The sequence below is a fragment of the Trifolium pratense genome, linkage group LG5 (genome assembly GCF_020283565.1).
Source record: "Trifolium pratense cultivar HEN17-A07 linkage group LG5, ARS_RC_1.1, whole genome shotgun sequence".
NCBI classification, from domain to species: Eukaryota; Viridiplantae; Streptophyta; class Magnoliopsida; order Fabales; family Fabaceae; genus Trifolium; species Trifolium pratense.
This window is the reverse complement of record NC_060063.1, coordinates 53005356-53022733: the sequence shown is the minus strand read 5'-3', so window position 1 is coordinate 53022733 and position 17378 is coordinate 53005356. Positions and strand designations below refer to the sequence as shown.

At 32.8% G+C, this 17378-nt stretch overlaps 4 protein-coding genes across 6 annotated transcripts; 1 reads left to right on the top strand and 3 right to left on the bottom strand.

The window, feature by feature from the left end:
• Nucleotides 1–751: 751 nt before the first annotated feature.
• LOC123884758 (mitochondrial outer membrane protein porin of 34 kDa-like) lies at nucleotides 752–2871 on the top strand. The gene is made up of 5 exons (XM_045933952.1): nucleotides 752–852; nucleotides 971–1057; nucleotides 1617–1678; nucleotides 1794–2020; nucleotides 2123–2871. Exons 1-5 carry the CDS (start codon nucleotides 804–806, stop codon nucleotides 2427–2429), a joined length of 732 nt encoding a protein of 243 aa, XP_045789908.1. The 5' UTR covers nucleotides 752–803; the 3' UTR covers nucleotides 2430–2871.
• Nucleotides 2872–3239: 368 nt separating this feature from the next.
• On the bottom strand, nucleotides 3240–4698 carry LOC123886893 (hypersensitive-induced reaction 1 protein-like). The gene is made up of 4 exons (XM_045936167.1): nucleotides 4224–4698; nucleotides 3904–3995; nucleotides 3723–3823; nucleotides 3240–3641 (listed from the first exon to the last, which is right to left on the bottom strand). The coding sequence occupies exons 1-4, from the start codon at nucleotides 4696–4698 to the stop codon at nucleotides 3287–3289; spliced, it is 1023 nt and encodes a 340-aa protein (XP_045792123.1). The 3' UTR covers nucleotides 3240–3286.
• Nucleotides 4699–9030: 4332 nt separating this feature from the next.
• Nucleotides 9031–11981, bottom strand: LOC123885172 (hypersensitive-induced reaction 1 protein). Its single transcript, XM_045934435.1, has 6 exons — nucleotides 11688–11981; nucleotides 10885–11083; nucleotides 10639–10759; nucleotides 10435–10526; nucleotides 10259–10355; nucleotides 9031–9767 (listed from the first exon to the last, which is right to left on the bottom strand). The coding sequence occupies exons 2-6, from the start codon at nucleotides 11071–11073 to the stop codon at nucleotides 9406–9408; spliced, it is 861 nt and encodes a 286-aa protein (XP_045790391.1). The 5' UTR covers nucleotides 11074–11083; nucleotides 11688–11981; the 3' UTR covers nucleotides 9031–9405.
• Nucleotides 11982–12970: 989 nt separating this feature from the next.
• LOC123884153 (hypersensitive-induced reaction 1 protein) lies at nucleotides 12971–16578 on the bottom strand. Of its 3 annotated transcripts, none has more exons than XM_045933174.1 (6): nucleotides 16275–16578; nucleotides 15080–15278; nucleotides 14701–14821; nucleotides 14509–14600; nucleotides 14335–14431; nucleotides 12971–13667 (listed from the first exon to the last, which is right to left on the bottom strand). In XM_045933174.1, exons 2-6 carry the CDS (start codon nucleotides 15266–15268, stop codon nucleotides 13306–13308), a joined length of 861 nt encoding a protein of 286 aa, XP_045789130.1. In that variant the 5' UTR covers nucleotides 15269–15278; nucleotides 16275–16578; the 3' UTR covers nucleotides 12971–13305. The 3 variants fall into 3 exon arrangements, with proteins under 3 accessions (XP_045789130.1, XP_045789131.1, XP_045789129.1); XM_045933175.1 differs by having other exon boundaries at nucleotides 15961–16276; XM_045933173.1 differs by lacking the exon at nucleotides 16275–16578 and adding an exon at nucleotides 15889–16207.
• Nucleotides 16579–17378: the final 800 nt, after the last annotated feature.

Genomic DNA, 17378 nt, shown 5'->3' with positions numbered 1-17378 from the left:
TTAACGTGCAAAAACATCTAACAAAATGTACTAAAGTAGAGATAGTTATCATTAATGCAATCTATATATAAGGCTTGCAATTGATTAATTGAACAAGTTAATGAAAATTGAACTATTCCCTTATTATCCCTCTCTTCTCTATTGTTACCCTATTCAATTCCTAACTCAATATTCATAAAAAGATACTTTACACTATATGCTCATAACATATAAAATAAAAAATGTAGCACTTTTTTTTATAAACGAATTAATAAAACTGTATAGACTAATTCTTATAAGTAACTCATATTTATTTAGGGGTTGACATCTTCCAACAAATATTTTTTCATAAAATATGGTAATTTAGTGCATTAATATTATTGAGTTTAATTTTCATACAGTTGTTTTAAGAAAATGACAAGATAATGATATGGTTAAATGCTTCCAAAATGTACATAAATCACTAATAATTAGAATCAGCTTAAGCCTAAAGCAACAGTAATGGTTTCATTACAAGGAGCGTCAGTATAGTAGTCTACAAGCAGTATCAGACAGTGTGTTTGTCTAATCTAATGTTACCTTAAATTTCACTCATTGCTTATTTCACTAGTCACCAACATGACATGTCATTTTTTGTGTACCAAACAATAGCTACAATTTATTTTTGGAAATTTCGTTTTATGCATGGCACAAACAATTTTGTACAATTGGAAATTTCCTTTGCCTCTCCCTTTCCCTCCCAATAAATTCTCATTTCAACAAATCACAAAAAGGTGAAACTCAAACCATAATATTTTTTATTTCTAAGCACTCACTTTAGCAAAATGAGCATAGGTCCTGGGATATTTTCAAATCTTGGGGATAAGGCCAAAGGTTTTATCAATCCCTCATTTTTTTTGTTTTCCATTTTAATCTTTCACCAGAATAGTGGATCTTTAAGCTTCTTTTGCAAGTATTATTTTGACATAAATTTGTTTAATTTTTTTATTAGATGTTCTTTACAAGGACTATGCTGAACAATCACCAATTCACTTTCACTACAAATTCATGGATTGGAATGCAGGCTTCTCTTGTAAAGGTATTGTGAATAATGAATCTTAACTTAATCTTTTACTTTTCTTTTACCATTTTTTATTTCAAGGAAGGCACTGAATAACTTAATGATTTAAGTCCTTAACATTTTCAAACTTTTTCTCATCATTCCATTTTCTGTTTTGTAGTTAAGTTTGAATCAATCAAATACTGAATCATGTCACATTATTTTAATTAGGGATGAAATTGCAAGTAAATTACATTTAAGATACAAATATCTAATTTTGCACTTAGGAAACCAGTCAGTACCTCATCCTATCACATAGCTTGGTATGCCATCTTGCTTAGAAATATTTATGGAAACAGTTTAGCCCCGGAAGATTTCCACAACAAATGAGAGCCATATGAATTTCTTGAAACCAGATTCTCTGCTGTCATTAACTGCACATGTTCACGCAGTCAGAGATCTAGATAACTGACTGTGTGAATGCATGCGGTCAGTGACTGTAGAGAATCCAGGTTCAAATTTCTTAGAACCCGGAAAACATGTGACATTAACTGCAGTGTGTCTGACTTGAATGTTTTTGCTGCTATATCAATTACAGTTGTAGAAATTGTACCTGGAGTCAGGACCGTTCTCAAATGTAACTTACCGGATTCTGGGAAGGTAAAATTACTTTTTACTTGCCTATAAACTATGTATGGTATCATATTTAATCCTTTTTAAAATTTGAATTTTTTTTAGTGTCTGAATATTTTCTATTATCACAATGAATTCATAGGTGGAACTACAATACTGTAATAAATTCACTGGGATTACCGGACGAATTGGATTATTAGGAAATGAAGGAGGACAATATGACCCTGTTCTAAACTTCTCAGGCCTATTAGGAACAAGAATTGTGTCCTTGGGAGCCAATGTTGCCTTGCACATACCATCAAGATCAATAACCAAGCTGAATGCCGGCTTTGGCTTCAACAGTGCCTTCCTTGAAGCTTCATTGACCTTGTGAGATATATCCAGCAAAAACTCGAGACTAAATTTATCAGAAAATGGATCGGATTATCATTACTGCTAAGTGTTCTGATATTGTTTCTTTGTGTTATGCAGTCATGACAGCTTTGACACTTTAAAAGCGACATTATATCACGAAGTGAACCCCCTAACCCAGACTGCCATTGCAACACAGGTGAAGCATAGCTTGTCACTCCAGGAAACCGGTGTCACCATTGGTGTTCAGCATGCATTTTTTCCACAAACGTTGTTAAAGGCTCGATTTGACAGTGCTGGCAAGGCTGGTGCTCTCGTTCAACAAGGGTTTTGGCAGAGATTTTTTGTAACTATGGCTGGCGAATTGGATTTCGGGGCCGAAGATAAGACTCCTAAGTTTGGAGTTTCCATGGCACTAAGACCCTAGCCTATGCCCAGAAGATAAGCTTTCATGTTAAACTGAGAGGTTGTTGGAAGAGGAGACTTTTTAACAATGACACAAAACTTTGTCAATATCCAACAACAGAACTAGTATTAGATATCTATTTATCACTTCTACCGGCAAAAGTTTAAAATGGTTCATGCTTATTCATATAGAACATTAGTCTTTGAAAATAGCTCTAGACTTATTTTCTTTTCTTAGATTTACAGGAAGCTTCGCGCTCCTTCCATCATCAACTTTGTTTTCGGTAACTCTGTTATTCATAAAGGGGAGAGGAAGTTTATATTTCTCAGTTAAGAAGAACTCTGAGAAGCAAGCAACCTTCAGATTCTGAGGGACAAAATGAAATGTACCCTCCTCTCAGATATTATCATTTATTTATTATTGGAGATGGAGACAGAAGCAAGCATTTTCTTTTGTTCAAAAATGTGATGTCGAAAACCATAGTACTTAATTTAAGCGCTCTCAAACAGTATATAAAAAACTTCTTGAATCTAACTTTCACAATTTAAAAAACTTGTATATATGGGAGATAGTTGATAATCTAGATATGCATCAATTATAATGTAAAAACTTATATCTAAAGAATTGAAAACTGAAAATATAAAACAAGAGTAATACCTTTAAACCGTCCTCCAAAGACTTTATCACCAAATCAATCCCACAAAGATACAAAACAATTACCACCATAAGAGAAAATGTGACAAATATCTTTGCAAGACTGATAAGTGATGCCATAATATTTGGAGGATCAGATTAGGAGTCTAGTCAGGTAGAAAATTAAATAACATACTGCAGAGACATAAAGTATTATAAAATCACCACCCTCACATACTAATAAGCTACTCATGAGATACAGAACCCTGGAGAAGTCCATCACGAATTTGGCTAGCGACATGGCGAACAGCACCAGGTCCGTGTGGAATGAACACAGCAGAAGACTTGGAGGCAGCACCAATTTCTTTCATAGTGTCGAAGTACTGAGTGACAAGGACCATATCCATGACATCTTTAGCAGTTGTCCCTGGTACATTAACTGAAAATCCAATCACACTGTCTCTCAAACCATCTACAATGGCTTGACGTTGGCGAGCAATACCCAGTCCAGAGAGATATTTAGACTCAGCCTCACCCTCAGCTCGCTTAATTTGCAAAAATTTCTCGGCCTCTGCCTTCTCATTTGCAGCCACCCTCAATCTTGCAGATGATCAAAGACAGAAAACAGTATAAGAAAATATGGTAATCGAAGAACCAAGTATAGCACTCGGTAGAGAAAACTTGCCAGCATTGATTTCATTCATAGCCCGTTTCACATGCTCATCTGGCACTATATCAACAATCAGTGTTTGAACAATTTCATATCCATATGCTGAAATAGCCTGTTGAGACCATTCAAAGTTACATAAATCTACAGTTAACCTTATCGATAAAATACTATTTGTAACAAAAAAAAGTATACCTTCTCGAGCTCTTCTTCCACAGCTTTTGCCATTTCATTTTTCTGCTCAAAAGCATCATCCAAGTTGAGTTTTGGAACACTTGCCCTAATTACTGCAATGAGAATAGAAATTTTACATTAGCTGATAATTTACATATTGTTAAACAACTTATTGCATGTTTATGTACTTCTAAGCAGGGTTATGGTTTATACCATCAAAAAGTTGCAATTACAAAAGAAGCGGAATGTTATTATGATCAACATTGAGTTCCTTCCTTCCATGAGTTACTTTTTACACTATATATCTCCCAAAAGGAATCTTCAAGTAAATTGCAATTCACAGATAATTTTGAAATCATTTTCAACAACCTCATAACCAAACCCATGAAGAGTATAGGCACCCTCCACATCAACTAGGTCATTTTTCTTAGGGGTATGAGGGATTGGTTTTAATTCTCCTGCATAAGGATTGTAGAGTACTATTTTTGTATGATTTGAAGTTTCATAGCGACAGATAACACCATCAATTGCTGAACCTAAAATTGAGATATCTGGCTTACCATAGTTAGGAAATTTAGATCGAAGATCCAAATAATCCAATGCAATTGCATCTTTACCCAAACCCAAACACAATGTAAATCGAGGAGGAGAAGTTCGTTTAAAGAGGAGATCAGTGTCATCTAGAAGAGATTTGGAAACAACAAGATTGTTGCGAAATTTCTCCAGGAAATAAGAATTTTCCATCAATTGTTTGTGACCATAATTTGGTAGCGCAAGTAAAACGAAGCTTTGAGAGAATGCAGAGTGCGATGTCATAGGGAATATAGCTACCAACCTTCTTCCGATTTGTTGTTGTTGGAGCTGCCATTGAAGCAGTTATGATGATGAAAGAAAGAAGCGGGAAAGTCCAAAGATCTCGATGAAAGTGTTATGACTCTTTGTGAACAAAAATGTTATTCAAACACAAATATCAAACAAATATACAACATTTATATACTTTTTGTTTTTTTTAATATTTTTTGCATATTTCGAATTACGTGTTGTAAGGGAAGAGAGAGAATGTGTCGTATTTTTGTCTACAAATTTGTGTTGATATATACTCCTCCTTTGTGAAATGAAATGAAAGTAATGCTTAAGCGACACACACGCTTTTGTTATTGAATTCAATTGTTTTTAGATATTTCTACAACATTATGAAATGTTTCTCCAAAGAATTTAATTTATATGCACCGTCGGTACATGCATCCAATAATATATCGACACATCAAAGACCAAAATCAAAACATAAAATTATGTGTTACCTTCAAAAAAACATAAAATTATGTGCGGCAAGGAACACGACAAAAACAAGATTTTTTTGTCCCTCACTCAACCATGACACAACTTTTTGTCCACAGTACAACTATAAAAAATACGAAAATACTCATTTTATTTTTTAATATAAAAATATTATCATCCTATATCTCTCCGGTATAGTTTTGTCATGTTTTGTATTATCTTGTTCTGTCCTATACTGTTCCGTTCAATCCTTGTTGTTTTACGAATCAAACAGAGTCCTGAGCTAGAATGTTGGCTGACGTGTCCCGATGCCGTCATTGTGGCGCTTCTTGCTTCTTTTCTTACTCTCGCTCACAGCTCACAGTTACTTACGCAATGCCGCTTCCGACCACTTTTTCTGTAAGACTGGTTCACCGGTTCTTCGAAGAAATGAAACTGGTTCGGCTTCAAACCGGCGGAGTATGCGATACTACCAGATGCTGCTCGCCACCAATTTTTGGATTGAAATCAAAATTTGTTAACAAAAGAGACTCAAGGCTCGTTTGGTCCAGCTATTTTTAGAGCTTATGCAAATAGCTTATGCAATATAAATTAGATTTCAATAACTCTTTCCGTTCCTATGAACTTTTTTTTTAACAATTGTTCCTATGAACTTAACTCAGGAAGTTTGAATCCTATATTTATTCACGTTAAGATCCTTAAGGATGAAATTTATAATCACTATGATAAAAAAAAAATTACACTTTCCGATACACAAAAGTGATGCTAAATTTTGCACTCCTCAGTGAAATAAATTGTTTTTATTGAAACACGATCATTGAATAACTTCCACTTAAACACAAAAAAGTTCAAATAAACCACCTTAAGCCACTCTTGAGAAAGATGGTGAATTAAGTAAAAAAAAAAAAGGTGAAAACGAAGATGCAATTAAAATTTTGAGAACATCATATATAGGTCATAATTAAGTCATACAGTACATCATAAGGAAACATAAATGCCAGATTCTAGAGACAAGTTATAACAATGTCTTGGATTTGATCTTTGTCTTGGGGTGTGCAGTAGTCTTAAAATTTTTAAGCAGAATATGTCATCCATTGAATCTTATGAGACGTACTTGAGGGATAAGTTTTTGCAGTTCCGCTCAGAGATACTTGGTTTACGAAATAAAAATAAAAATTTATAACATAAATCCTTAGCAATCCACTAAATAAAAATCATGTAGTTTCCCCCTTTCTAAGTTGAAAGTCTAGAATATAAATCTAGTTTTAAATTGTCAGCCACATATATATATATATATATATATATATATATATATATATATATATATATATATGGGGGCTGCTAATTTAGACCCAGTTGGGTCTAAATTAGCAAGGTGCACCTTTTGAGTTGGACAAAAATACCCATTTTTTAATTTTTTGGAAGAATAGAGCAACAGGGGCATTTCTGTAAATTTATGCAACAGTACACGCGCCCCCACTTCTTTTTTCCCCCCCCATGACACGTGGCAGCGTGTGATTGCACAAGATCAGAGCGCGTGCATCACACGCGCCGACAGCTGCGAGTTTGCGTGATGGCTGACGCGGAGAGAGAAAGCCTTTTGAAAAGGCAGGCCACGTGTCAGCAGCTGATTGGCTGCGTTAATTTTTTTCCATTTTATACTTTAAACTCGATTATTTCGTCGTAAATTAATTTTTTATTTTTTAATTTTTATACCAAAATTCATAATTTTTTTTTCTCTACAAATAGAGACTTGGTTTGTTTGATTTGGACACCGAAAAAAAAACGCAATTTTTTACTACTTTAAACTCGATTATTTCGTCGTAAATTAATTTTTTATTTTTTATTTTTTATACCAAAATTCATAATTTTTTTTTCTCTACAAATAGAGATTTGGTTCGTTTGATTTGGACACAGAAAAAAAACTCAATTTTTTTCACTACCTTAATCTCATCAAATAACTAATAATCAACTTACTGAAACCATTTTACCAGCAAAATGGTTTCAGTTTACAACTCTCTGAAACCATTCTACCAGATAAATGGTTTCAGAAGCAAACACAATTAAATAATTACTCACTGAAACCATTCTACCAGTAAAATGGTTTCAGAATACAACTATGTGCAACCATTCTACAAGGTAAATGGTTTCAGAAGCAAATAACTAATAATCTACTTACTGAAACCATTCTACCAGCAAAATGGTTTCAGATTACAACTCTCTGAAACCATTGTACCAGATAAATGGTTTCAGAAGCAAACACAATTAATAAATTACTCACTGAAACCATTCTACCAGTAAAATGGTTTCAGAATACAACTATGTGCAACCATTCTACAATGTAAATGGTTTCAGAAGCAAATAACTAATAATCTACTTACTGAAACCATTCTACCAGCAAAATGGTTTCAGATTACAACTCTCTGAAACCATTGTACCAGATAAATGGTTTCAGAAGCAAACACAATTAATAAATTACTCACTGAAACCATTCTACCAGTAAAATGGTTTCAGAATACAACTATGTGCAACCATTCTACAAGCTAAATGGTTTCAGAAGCAAATAACTAATAATCAACTTACTGAAACCATTCTACCAGCAAAATGGTTTCAGATTACAACTCTCTGAAACCATTGTACCAGATAAATGGTTTCAGAAGCAAACATTAGTTTTTAATTATCGTTTTATCTCATTTAAGGTAGTGAAAAATTGCGTTTTTTTTTTCGGTGTCCAAATCGAACGAACCAAATCTCTATTTGTAGGAAAAAAAAAATTATGAATTTTGGTATAAAAAATAAAAAATAAAAAATTAATTTACGACGAAATAATCGAGTTTAAAGTAGTGAAAAATTGCGTTTTTTTTTCGGTGTCCAAATCAAACAAACCAAGTCTCTATTTGTAGAGAAAAAAAAATTATGAATTTTGGTATAAAAATTAAAAAATAAAAAATTAATTTACGACGAAATAATCGAGTTTAAAGCATAAAATGGAAAAAATCACGCAGACCCATTCATATGCTGACACGTGGCTGCCTTTTTCAAAAGTAAAATTTTCTCTCTCCAGCTTATAATCTAGTGTGGCGCAGACAAGATGGTAGGATGATCTGGGCTGTCTGATCAATCAGACAGCCTTAATGAGATCACATCTTGGCTGTCTGATGGAAATCAACGGTCTGTAACCATGGTCCTTCCGTACGCGCGCGACACTGGATCCACGTCTATTAATTTTTAAGAAGGTGGGGGCGCGTGTCATTATTTTTTTTTTTATGTAAAATTACAGAAATGCCCCTGTTGCTCTATTCTTTCAAAAATTAAAAGAATGGGTATTTTGGTCCAACTCAAAAGGTGCACCTTGCTAACTTAGACCTAACTAGGGTCTAAGTTAGAAAACCCCTATATATATATATATATATATATATATATATATATATATATATATATATATATATATATATATATATATATATATATATATATATATATATATCAATTGTTGATGGACATGCAATAATGAAAGAACATGTAATCTATTATTTTTAGACAGTATTAAAACAGTAGTATATGTGGGAAAAAAAACTGGAAATCTTAATGCATGTGTGTTTGTTTATTTGCCAAACAGTATAGAAGCAATGAAGATATCATAACTTGAACAAAATGTAGTTGATTGCATGAAAAGTCACCTTTTGAAGCCTAATAAAAAAGGATTAGAGGATGAATGATAACTATAGAGAAAGAGTTTCGTAAGCACAATATTGTGAAGATGAAAAATTCAAAACGATGGATGTGGAACCAAAGAAAGGTAATAATGCAAGAGGAAATTGAAAAGAGTGAGAATGGAATTAAGGAAAGAATTGCGAAAGAAATTGGAAATAATGTAGAAACTTATGCAGAATTTAGAAAACTTATATATCTAGGGATACTTGATAGTTTACTTATGCAGCAATTATAACGTAGAAACTTAAGATTAATTTTCTTAAACAGTCCTCCAAATACTTTATCACCAAATCAATCCCACAAAGATACAAACCAAACAATTACCAAATTTGTAATTGTGCCACCATATTTCTCAAGAGAAATGTGACAAATATCTTTGCAAGACTGATAAGTTATTATAGCATAATATTTGGAGGATCAGATTAGGAGTTTAGTCTGATACGAAATTATATAACATACTGCAGAGACATAAAGTATTATAAAATCACCACACTCCCATACTAATACGATACGAAGTACGAGGAATATAAGCTACTCATGAGATACAGAACCCTGGAGAAGTCCATCACGAATTTGGCTAGCGACATCACGAACAGCACCAGGTCCATGTGGGATGAACACAGCAGAAGACTTAGAGGCAGCACCAATTTCTTTCATAGTGTCAAAGTATTGAGTGACAAGGACCATATCCATGACATCTTTTGCAGTAGTCCCTGGTACATTAACTGAAAATCCAATCACACTGTCTCTCAAACCCTCTACAATGGCTTGACGCTGGCGAGCAATACCCAGCCCAGAGAGATATTTAGACTCAGCCTCACCCTCAGCTCGCTTAATTTGCAATATCTTCTCAGCCTCTGCCTTCTCATTAGCAGCCACCCTCAATCTTGCAGCTGATCAAAGACATGAAACAGTATAAGAAAATATGGCAATCGAAGAACTTAGCATAGCATTCGGTAGAGACACATGGTATACTATAACCTAATCATTAGACAAAAGTTACACTTCGAACGATATCTAGTTAATTCATAAATCATACAAGGTTGAGCTGATATAATGAAGATAATGTGATCCAAATCATAGCATGACTGTCTATTGGAACCCAAAGAAGAAAAACAAACCAAAGGCCGGTACCGCTAAAATGATTTTTGCAACACATAAGATTTAGGACCAAATACTTAATAATAAGAGCTTGTATATACAAGTAGCCTACATAGTTTTCCATACATGTGTGACATACTGTGAGGAAAATGGCAAGCATTCTTAAAAATTTATTGACATCTTTTGGAGAATAAAATAAATTAAAAAAGTAACTGAACATATAAGCATTAATTCATATAATAACAATTTTGTGGCGACATCTCATAGTTTTAAAAAAAATTACCAGCATTGATTTCATTCATAGCCCGCTTCACATGCTCATCTGGTACTATATCAACAATCAGTGTTTGAACAATTTCATATCCATATGCTGAAATAGCCTGTTGAGACCATTCAAGGTTACATAAATCTACATTTCACCTTATCAATAAAATACTATTTGTAACAAAAAATATATACCTTCTCGAGCTCTTCTTCCACAGCTTTTGCGATTTCATTTTTCTGCTCAAAAGCATCATCCAAGTTGAGTTTTGGAACACTTGCCCTAATTACTGCAATGAGAATAGAAATTTTACATTAGCTGATAATTTACCATAAAAAACATAAGCAGGGCTATGGTTTATTGCATGTTTATGTACTTCTAAGCAGGGTTGTGGTTTATACCATCAAAAACATAAGCTTTGATTTGGTTCTTTGTGTTGCTAAGTTTGTAAAAAGCATCATCGGCCTTTTCTGCCAAGGCACGGTATTGAATAGAAGCAACAACGTTGACAAAGACATTATCCTGTAAGCAAATCATTATTAAAACCAATCAACATTAATTCAATGGCAAAAATATGAGAGAATAGTTTGATAAGCATGGAATGACATGAAGGTTTGGTTTGATTGAAGTTGGAGACAGTAACAAACCTTTGTTTTGGTCTCACATTTGATATCCAATTGTTGTAGCCGAAGAGAGAGATGACCAGCAACTCGTTTCCCAAGGAACCATGGCATGCAATGACATCCTGGCTGAAGCACCTTTTCAAATTTTCCAAAACCTTCTTTCATAGCCACTTGAGATTGTGGAACTTGCATACAACACGAAAGATTCCCCATTTGCTTTTAGCTGCAATTAAATATATCAACAAACATCAATACAGGATACAAAGTATGAAGGTGGCAATTATATGCATGATTGGAATGCAAGAAATTCAAAATATTTCGACTAAACACTTTGTATACGAGCCATATAGACAGAAGACTTCTTTTTTTTAAAATAATATGTGATTCAAGTAGTATATACTCATTTATCACAATCTTCTTTCAATTAGTTTAATATATTTACTATATATTGAAATATAGACTTAACCCTTAAAAGTCCTCCCCTCGAAAAACACCAACTCGCAAACAAAGCCATCGCAGTTTTAGTGAAGCTATGAACTGTATCTTTAGGAAATACACAAGTTGTAGTTGGCATGACAGTGAAAACAACGCGGCTATATATTTTAGTTCTTTTTTTTTTTTAAACTCAGTATCCGGCCTAAGGACCACTAATCGGAGAGACACAATTTCATCGTCCACTAGGAGGGTACCATTTAAAGCCAGAAATTTACTCTGTATGGATTGACCCAACGCATGTAGAATTATTTATAGACAGAACATTAGTACAAACTAAACAAACTACTAAAACAAAAATAAAGAAAATGTATTGTTGAAAAGATGATTCTTACCTGTTTGTTGTTGTTCTGTTTTGCTCAATGAATTGTGGTTACTTAGAAGTGTGTTGTTATAGAGAATATTATAAGTGAGTGGGTCAAGAGAAAACGACTTAAAATAAGCTCGGTGATTGTCGTTTTAGCTAAAAAGGATGGATTACGGTGGATAAGAGTGTGGATTACCCCCATCAAATGTAGAAAGATAGATAACTTCCTCAACAAGGATATTTCATCTCAGCCACACTCCTTCCCACGGCTACGTTTAGCCTTCTACCTTTAGCAAACATAAGAAAATGTCAATTCTACCCTTCTAAACTTATGGATTTGCCTCGCAAGGTAATAATTATGTTAATTTGTATTATAGATATACTCCCTCTTGTGCTCATTATAAACAAATTTTCATAAATAACTATGACCTTAATTATACACCAAATACATTGGTTATTAAATGAATCTCAAAAATGAAAATTTGCTTAAAATTAAGGTCGGTCGGATGGAGTACAGTTTTAATGTACTAGCATAACCTAATTTATTTTAATTTATTATTCTAGCTTCTAAATGATATTATGTACTCCTATGTCCCAAAATATAAGGGGAAATTGGTCAAATAAAGTTAATGTATTTGGTCCAAATTTTTAACCAAATACATCAACTTTCTTTGACCAATTTTTCCTTATAATTTGGGACGGAGGGAGTACGTGTCTCCATCAATTTCTAATAAAAGTACTTTTTTATTTTTGTACACCAGTGATAATATTTATCTCGTGTATGGTTAATACAATAAATTATAATTATTATTGTATTATAACATTTTGAGGGACTTTAGAGGCCTTTTGTTATAGCTTATTTGAAAAAAAATTTATTTTTTTTATAAAAACAATCACTTTTAATTGTTTTGCATCTGTTTGTTACAAATTTTTAAAATAATCAGAAGCTAAAAATAATCCGAAAATAGTTAAAAATGATAAGCTACTGAGAGTAACTTATAAAATAATAGATTTTTTTAGAGGAGAGAGAAAAGAAATGTTAAAAAATCACTTTTATAAGTTGTATCCAAACAAACTAAAGATTATTTTTATTTAAAAAAAAGTGATTTTTATTATAATAAACAAACACAACGTAAATTCAACTTTTCTAAAAATCTATAAAAACTAATCTCTAAATTATTTTAGATCAAAATCACTATTTTTGTTACATGGATGAATTTGAAAGGGTGAGTGGTTTACATTTTGGTAAGATAGATGAGTGCAATCTTTTTTTTGGTGACAAGTTCAGCTTTAATCTGATACAAAAACATATGATACAAAAAGATATATATAATTGCTTTAAAAAAAAAAGATATATATAATATACACACACATACAAAATCGGATTTCCCACGGTAACAACAAGAAGCTGTAACTGATCCGGGCCGTCCAATTTCCAATCAAAGGACATGATTGCTTACAGCGTCAAACTGTGTGGTTATGCTACAGCATTGAATTTGTATCCCACATATACAGATTACAACCAAAAGTAAGGGTTATGCCCCTTTTCACCATAAAAAAAAAAAAAAAAAAAACGATTACAACCAAAAGCATTAAAAAAGCACCACACTCCATATAAATTAGATATGATGTAGGAGGAATAGAAGCTACTGATGAGAATGAGAACCCTGGAGAAGTCCATCACGAATTTGGCTAGCGACATCACGAACAGCACCAGGTCCATGTGGGATGAATACAGCAGAAGACTTGGAGGCAGCACCAATTTCTTTCATAGTGTCAAAGTATTGAGTGACAAGGACCATATCCATGACATCTTTTGCAGTTGTCCCTGGTACATTAACCGAAAATCCAATCACACTGTCTCTCAAACCATCTACAATGGCTTGACGCTGGCGAGCAATACCCAGCCCAGAGAGATATTTAGACTCAGCCTCGCCCTCCGCTCGCTTAATTTGCAAGATCTTCTCTGCCTCTGCCTTATCGCTTGCTGCCATCCTCAATCTTGCAGCTGATCAAAGACAGGAAACAGTATAAGAAGTAAGAAAATATGGTAATCCAAGAACGAAGGAAATATTTGGCATATAGCACTCTGTAGAGAAACATAGTAAACTATAAATTAATCATTTGAAACACTTCATACAATATCTAGTTAATACATAGCTCACACAAGGTTTAGCTCATATAATGAAGATAATGTGATCCATATCATACATGACTCTGTCTATTGAACCCCAAAGAAGCAAGGTTATGCCTAAATATTTGCAACAAAATTAGATTTAATTAGAATCAAATACATTCATAAACACTCTTTCTTTTTTACCAAAGCAAACTTAACTCATATCATTAATCAAAAACAAGGAGGAATGATCTCAATAATACGGTGACTAGCCCAAGATATGGCCGCCCTCGCAAGGGTGTGAGAAACCATATTTGTTTGCCGCCTAACAAACTTGACCTCAAAGTTAGGATGTAAAGATAGGGCAGCAGCTATACTAGAAATAATAGCACAAAACTCAGAGACACCTCTAAATTGGAACTTAATGGGCATTCTTAAACACTTAGACCTCTTTTGGGGGATAAACTAAATTAAAAAGGAAACTGCAACATAGAAGTTCAATTCATATAATAACAATGCTGTGGGGATATCAGTATCACACGGTCTTAAAAAAAATTACCTGCATTGATTTCATTCATAGCCCGCTTCACATGCTCATCTGGCTCTATATCAACGATCAGTGTTTGAACAATTTCATATCCATAAGCTGACATAGCCTGTTGAGACAATTCAAAGTTACATAAATCCACAGTTCACCTTATCAATAAAATACTATTTGTAACAGAAACACTACCTTCTCAAGCTCTTCTTCCACAGCTTTTGCGATTTCATTTTTCTGCTCAAAGGTGTCATCCAAGTCGAGTTTTGGAACATATGCCCTTATTACTGCAATGAGAAGGGAATTTAACCTTATCTGATAATTTACATATTTTCTAAACCACTTATTGCATGTTTATGTACTGCTAAGCAGGATTATGGTTTATACCGTCAAAAACATAAGCTTGAATTTGGCCCCTTGTGTTGCTAAGTTTGTAAAATGCATCATTGGCCTTGTCTACCAAGGCACGATATTGAATAGAAGCAACAACATTGACAAAGACATTGTCCTGTATGCAAATAAACATTAAAACTAATCAACATTATATCAATGGAAAAATATGAAAAAATGTAAAGACTATCATGTTATGCATACACATAGAGATAAACATCGTTAAAAAAACACATAGGAATCAAAATAAGAGCACCAAAATGGCACCTAAAAAAATTAATAAAATATCATAGCCAAAAAGATAGTATTTGTGTGATTGGTAAGCATGGAATGACATGAAAATTTGGTCTAATTGAAGTTTGAGACAGTAACAAACCTTTGTCTTGGTCTCACATTTTACATCCAATTGTTGTACCCGAAGAGAGAGTTCACCAGCAATGCGTTTTCCAAGGAACCATGGCATGCAATGACATCCTGGCTGAAGCACCCTTTCAAATTTTCCAAAACCTTCTTTCATAGCCACCGTTGATTGGTCAACTTGCACACAACACAAAAGATTCCCCATTTCCTTTTAACTACATACAACGTTTCAAATTTTATCAGCACATACAAAGTATGAGGAAGAGAACTATATTTTGCAAGATCAGTATGCAAGAAATTCAAATGATTTTGATCAAACACTTGTGTAAGAGCCACGTAAAGAAACCTTCAATTCTTGGACACAATCCAATGGTAAAACAAACAGTAAAAATATATCTAAACCCATCACAACATAGTCCTCAACAAGAGAGGGATCAATTTGTCATACCAATACAAATCTTATAAACCTCTACTATAGAATTTTATGTATAACTGTTATCAATGAAAAACAGTTGACTAGTATTGATTCAAATGGGAAACAACTTAATGAAGCGCTTGTAGCATAAACGTGTATCATATAATCACTTATGTAAAAGTAATTTGTATAACAAAAGATAAAATAAAGTCAAACGGTTTTCAATTCATAAGATATCATGGAAAGCTTATGGAAATAAGATGAAAACAACTTATGAACATCTGATAATCTATTTCCATAATCTCTTCAAAACAGTCTCAGAAGTACTTAAATCAATCCAAAAAGTACTTCTTCCAGTTTCCTAATAATCTTAAATCAAGCATTGTTGGCTATGAAACCATATAATATACCTGCAAAAGTAATACTAAATTGATCCAGAAAAGCAATTATTTGTATAGTAGAATGAAAATATAGATTAACACCTGAATCTAAATATAGGGTTTGAAAAGCACTTCCTCGGTTAGCTTGAATTATAAGCTAAGTACTACTAGGAGTTAAAAAATACATTGTAATCTTCTTGATATTAATCGCCACTATTAATTATTAATAGTATATTCCATTGACATAAGATATAGAATTATATATTTATAGTCAGAACAGAACAGCAAGAAATAAATGTTGTTTGATTAATTCATCAACCGGAGAGTGGAAAATGGAATAATTATACATAAGAAAATAATAAAAGAAAACGCGTTGTTGTAGAATTGAAATTGAAGTGAAAGTACTGTGTTATTACCTGTTTGTTGTTCTTCGGTTTTGCTTCGTCCCTTCAAAACAACTCAAGATATTATTAATTATAAACAAAATTAAAAATTAAGTGAAAAGTATTACGGTGGGACCGTGATGGGCCAAGAAAAAAACTAATTATTTGGGCTTGACTCTTGAGCCCCTGAACTAATAAACGAACAGATTTATTTTTATTTTTATCGTCCTACCAGTTTTTCACGTATCCTATGTTTTTTTCATTTTACCATTTCTATTACTTAAATAGTGGACGTTATAAAAATGAATTTTTTTGTTAAAGATGTCGTTCGCTACTTGCTCTAAATTATCGGTCAGAACCCTTTGCTTAAGTATCAAACGGTTAATAAAATAGAAGTTGACAGCGTGGATAAGACTTACGACTAGTGGATTACCCGTCAAAAATAAGAAGATTAGTAGTGTGATGTGGATGGATGAGGGGATCAATGAATGGATGGATAAGATTAAGGAATAATTCAATGCGGCACACTTTTCTTTTCTTTCACTATCATCTAATCTAATTTGTGTATAAAACAAGGATGTGTGTGTCATGTAGAAATACATTCAAAAATTTGTAACATAGTACAAAATGAGAATTTGAATATGTCCGGAATAATATTTTCTCAGTTTATTTCAATCCTTAGTGAATAACGATATCCTTAGTGAATAATGGTGATAATAAATTCTATTGAATAGAAGTTGATGACATTTTTCATGTTAATCTATTAATTTCCAAGTATCTTTAAATTGTTAGTTATCAAGTTTCTTAAAGAAAACCTGATCTATTTCACCGAGTTAAGATCCTCTCCATTTTTCATCATTTCCATTTCTTGCATTACCAAAGTTTTTAAATATTTTTAGGTGTATAAAAAGTATTTGGACCCACTTAATATCACATCTTTTGTATTTTAGTTGAATTTTAGTTATTTTTTTAAAAAAATTGAATTTTAGTTGAAAATGTTGTTATTTTTATTGTGAATATTGATTGGTTTATAAAATTGAAAGAGTCAATGGTGATAAATTGTGAAAAGACTTATGAAAAAGACACATTATCCAAAGAGATGAGAGTTTCAATGACGCTTGATATTTTACATAATAT

Excerpts from the sequence above, each read along its gene's own strand:
- LOC123884758 (XM_045933952.1), top strand. The coding sequence starts at position 804 with ATGAGCATAGGTCCTGGGATATTTTCAAATCTTGGGGATAAGGCCAAA. Across the intron at positions 853-970 it reads TCTTGGGGATAAGGCCAAAG|ATGTTCTTTACAAGGACTAT; the intron begins GTTTTATCAATC and ends TTTTTTTATTAG. Across the intron at positions 1,679-1,793 it reads ACTTACCGGATTCTGGGAAG|GTGGAACTACAATACTGTAA; the intron begins GTAAAATTACTT and ends ATGAATTCATAG.
- LOC123884153 (XM_045933174.1), bottom strand. The coding sequence starts at position 15,268 with ATGGGGAATCTTTTGTGTTGTGTGCAAGTTGACCAATCAACGGTGGCT. Across the intron at positions 14,601-14,700 it reads TCAAGCTTATGTTTTTGACG|TAATAAGGGCATATGTTCCA; the intron begins GTATAAACCATA and ends TTCTCATTGCAG. Across the intron at positions 13,668-14,334 it reads TATGAATGAAATCAATGCAG|CTGCAAGATTGAGGATGGCA; the intron begins GTAATTTTTTTT and ends GTCTTTGATCAG.
- LOC123885172 (XM_045934435.1), bottom strand. The coding sequence starts at position 11,073 with ATGGGGAATCTTTCGTGTTGTATGCAAGTTCCACAATCTCAAGTGGCT. Across the intron at positions 10,527-10,638 it reads CAAAGCTTATGTTTTTGATG|TAATTAGGGCAAGTGTTCCA; the intron begins GTATAAACCACA and ends TTCTCATTGCAG. Across the intron at positions 9,768-10,258 it reads TATGAATGAAATCAATGCTG|CTGCAAGATTGAGGGTGGCT; the intron begins GTAATTTTTTTT and ends GTCTTTGATCAG.
- LOC123886893 (XM_045936167.1), bottom strand. The coding sequence starts at position 4,698 with ATGACATCGCACTCTGCATTCTCTCAAAGCTTCGTTTTACTTGCGCTA. Across the intron at positions 3,824-3,903 it reads TGGAAGAAGAGCTCGAGAAG|GCTATTTCAGCATATGGATA; the intron begins GTATACTTTTTT and ends TGGTCTCAACAG. Across the intron at positions 3,642-3,722 it reads AATGAAATCAATGCTGGCAA|ATTGAGGGTGGCTGCAAATG; the intron begins GTTTTCTCTACC and ends ATCATCTGCAAG.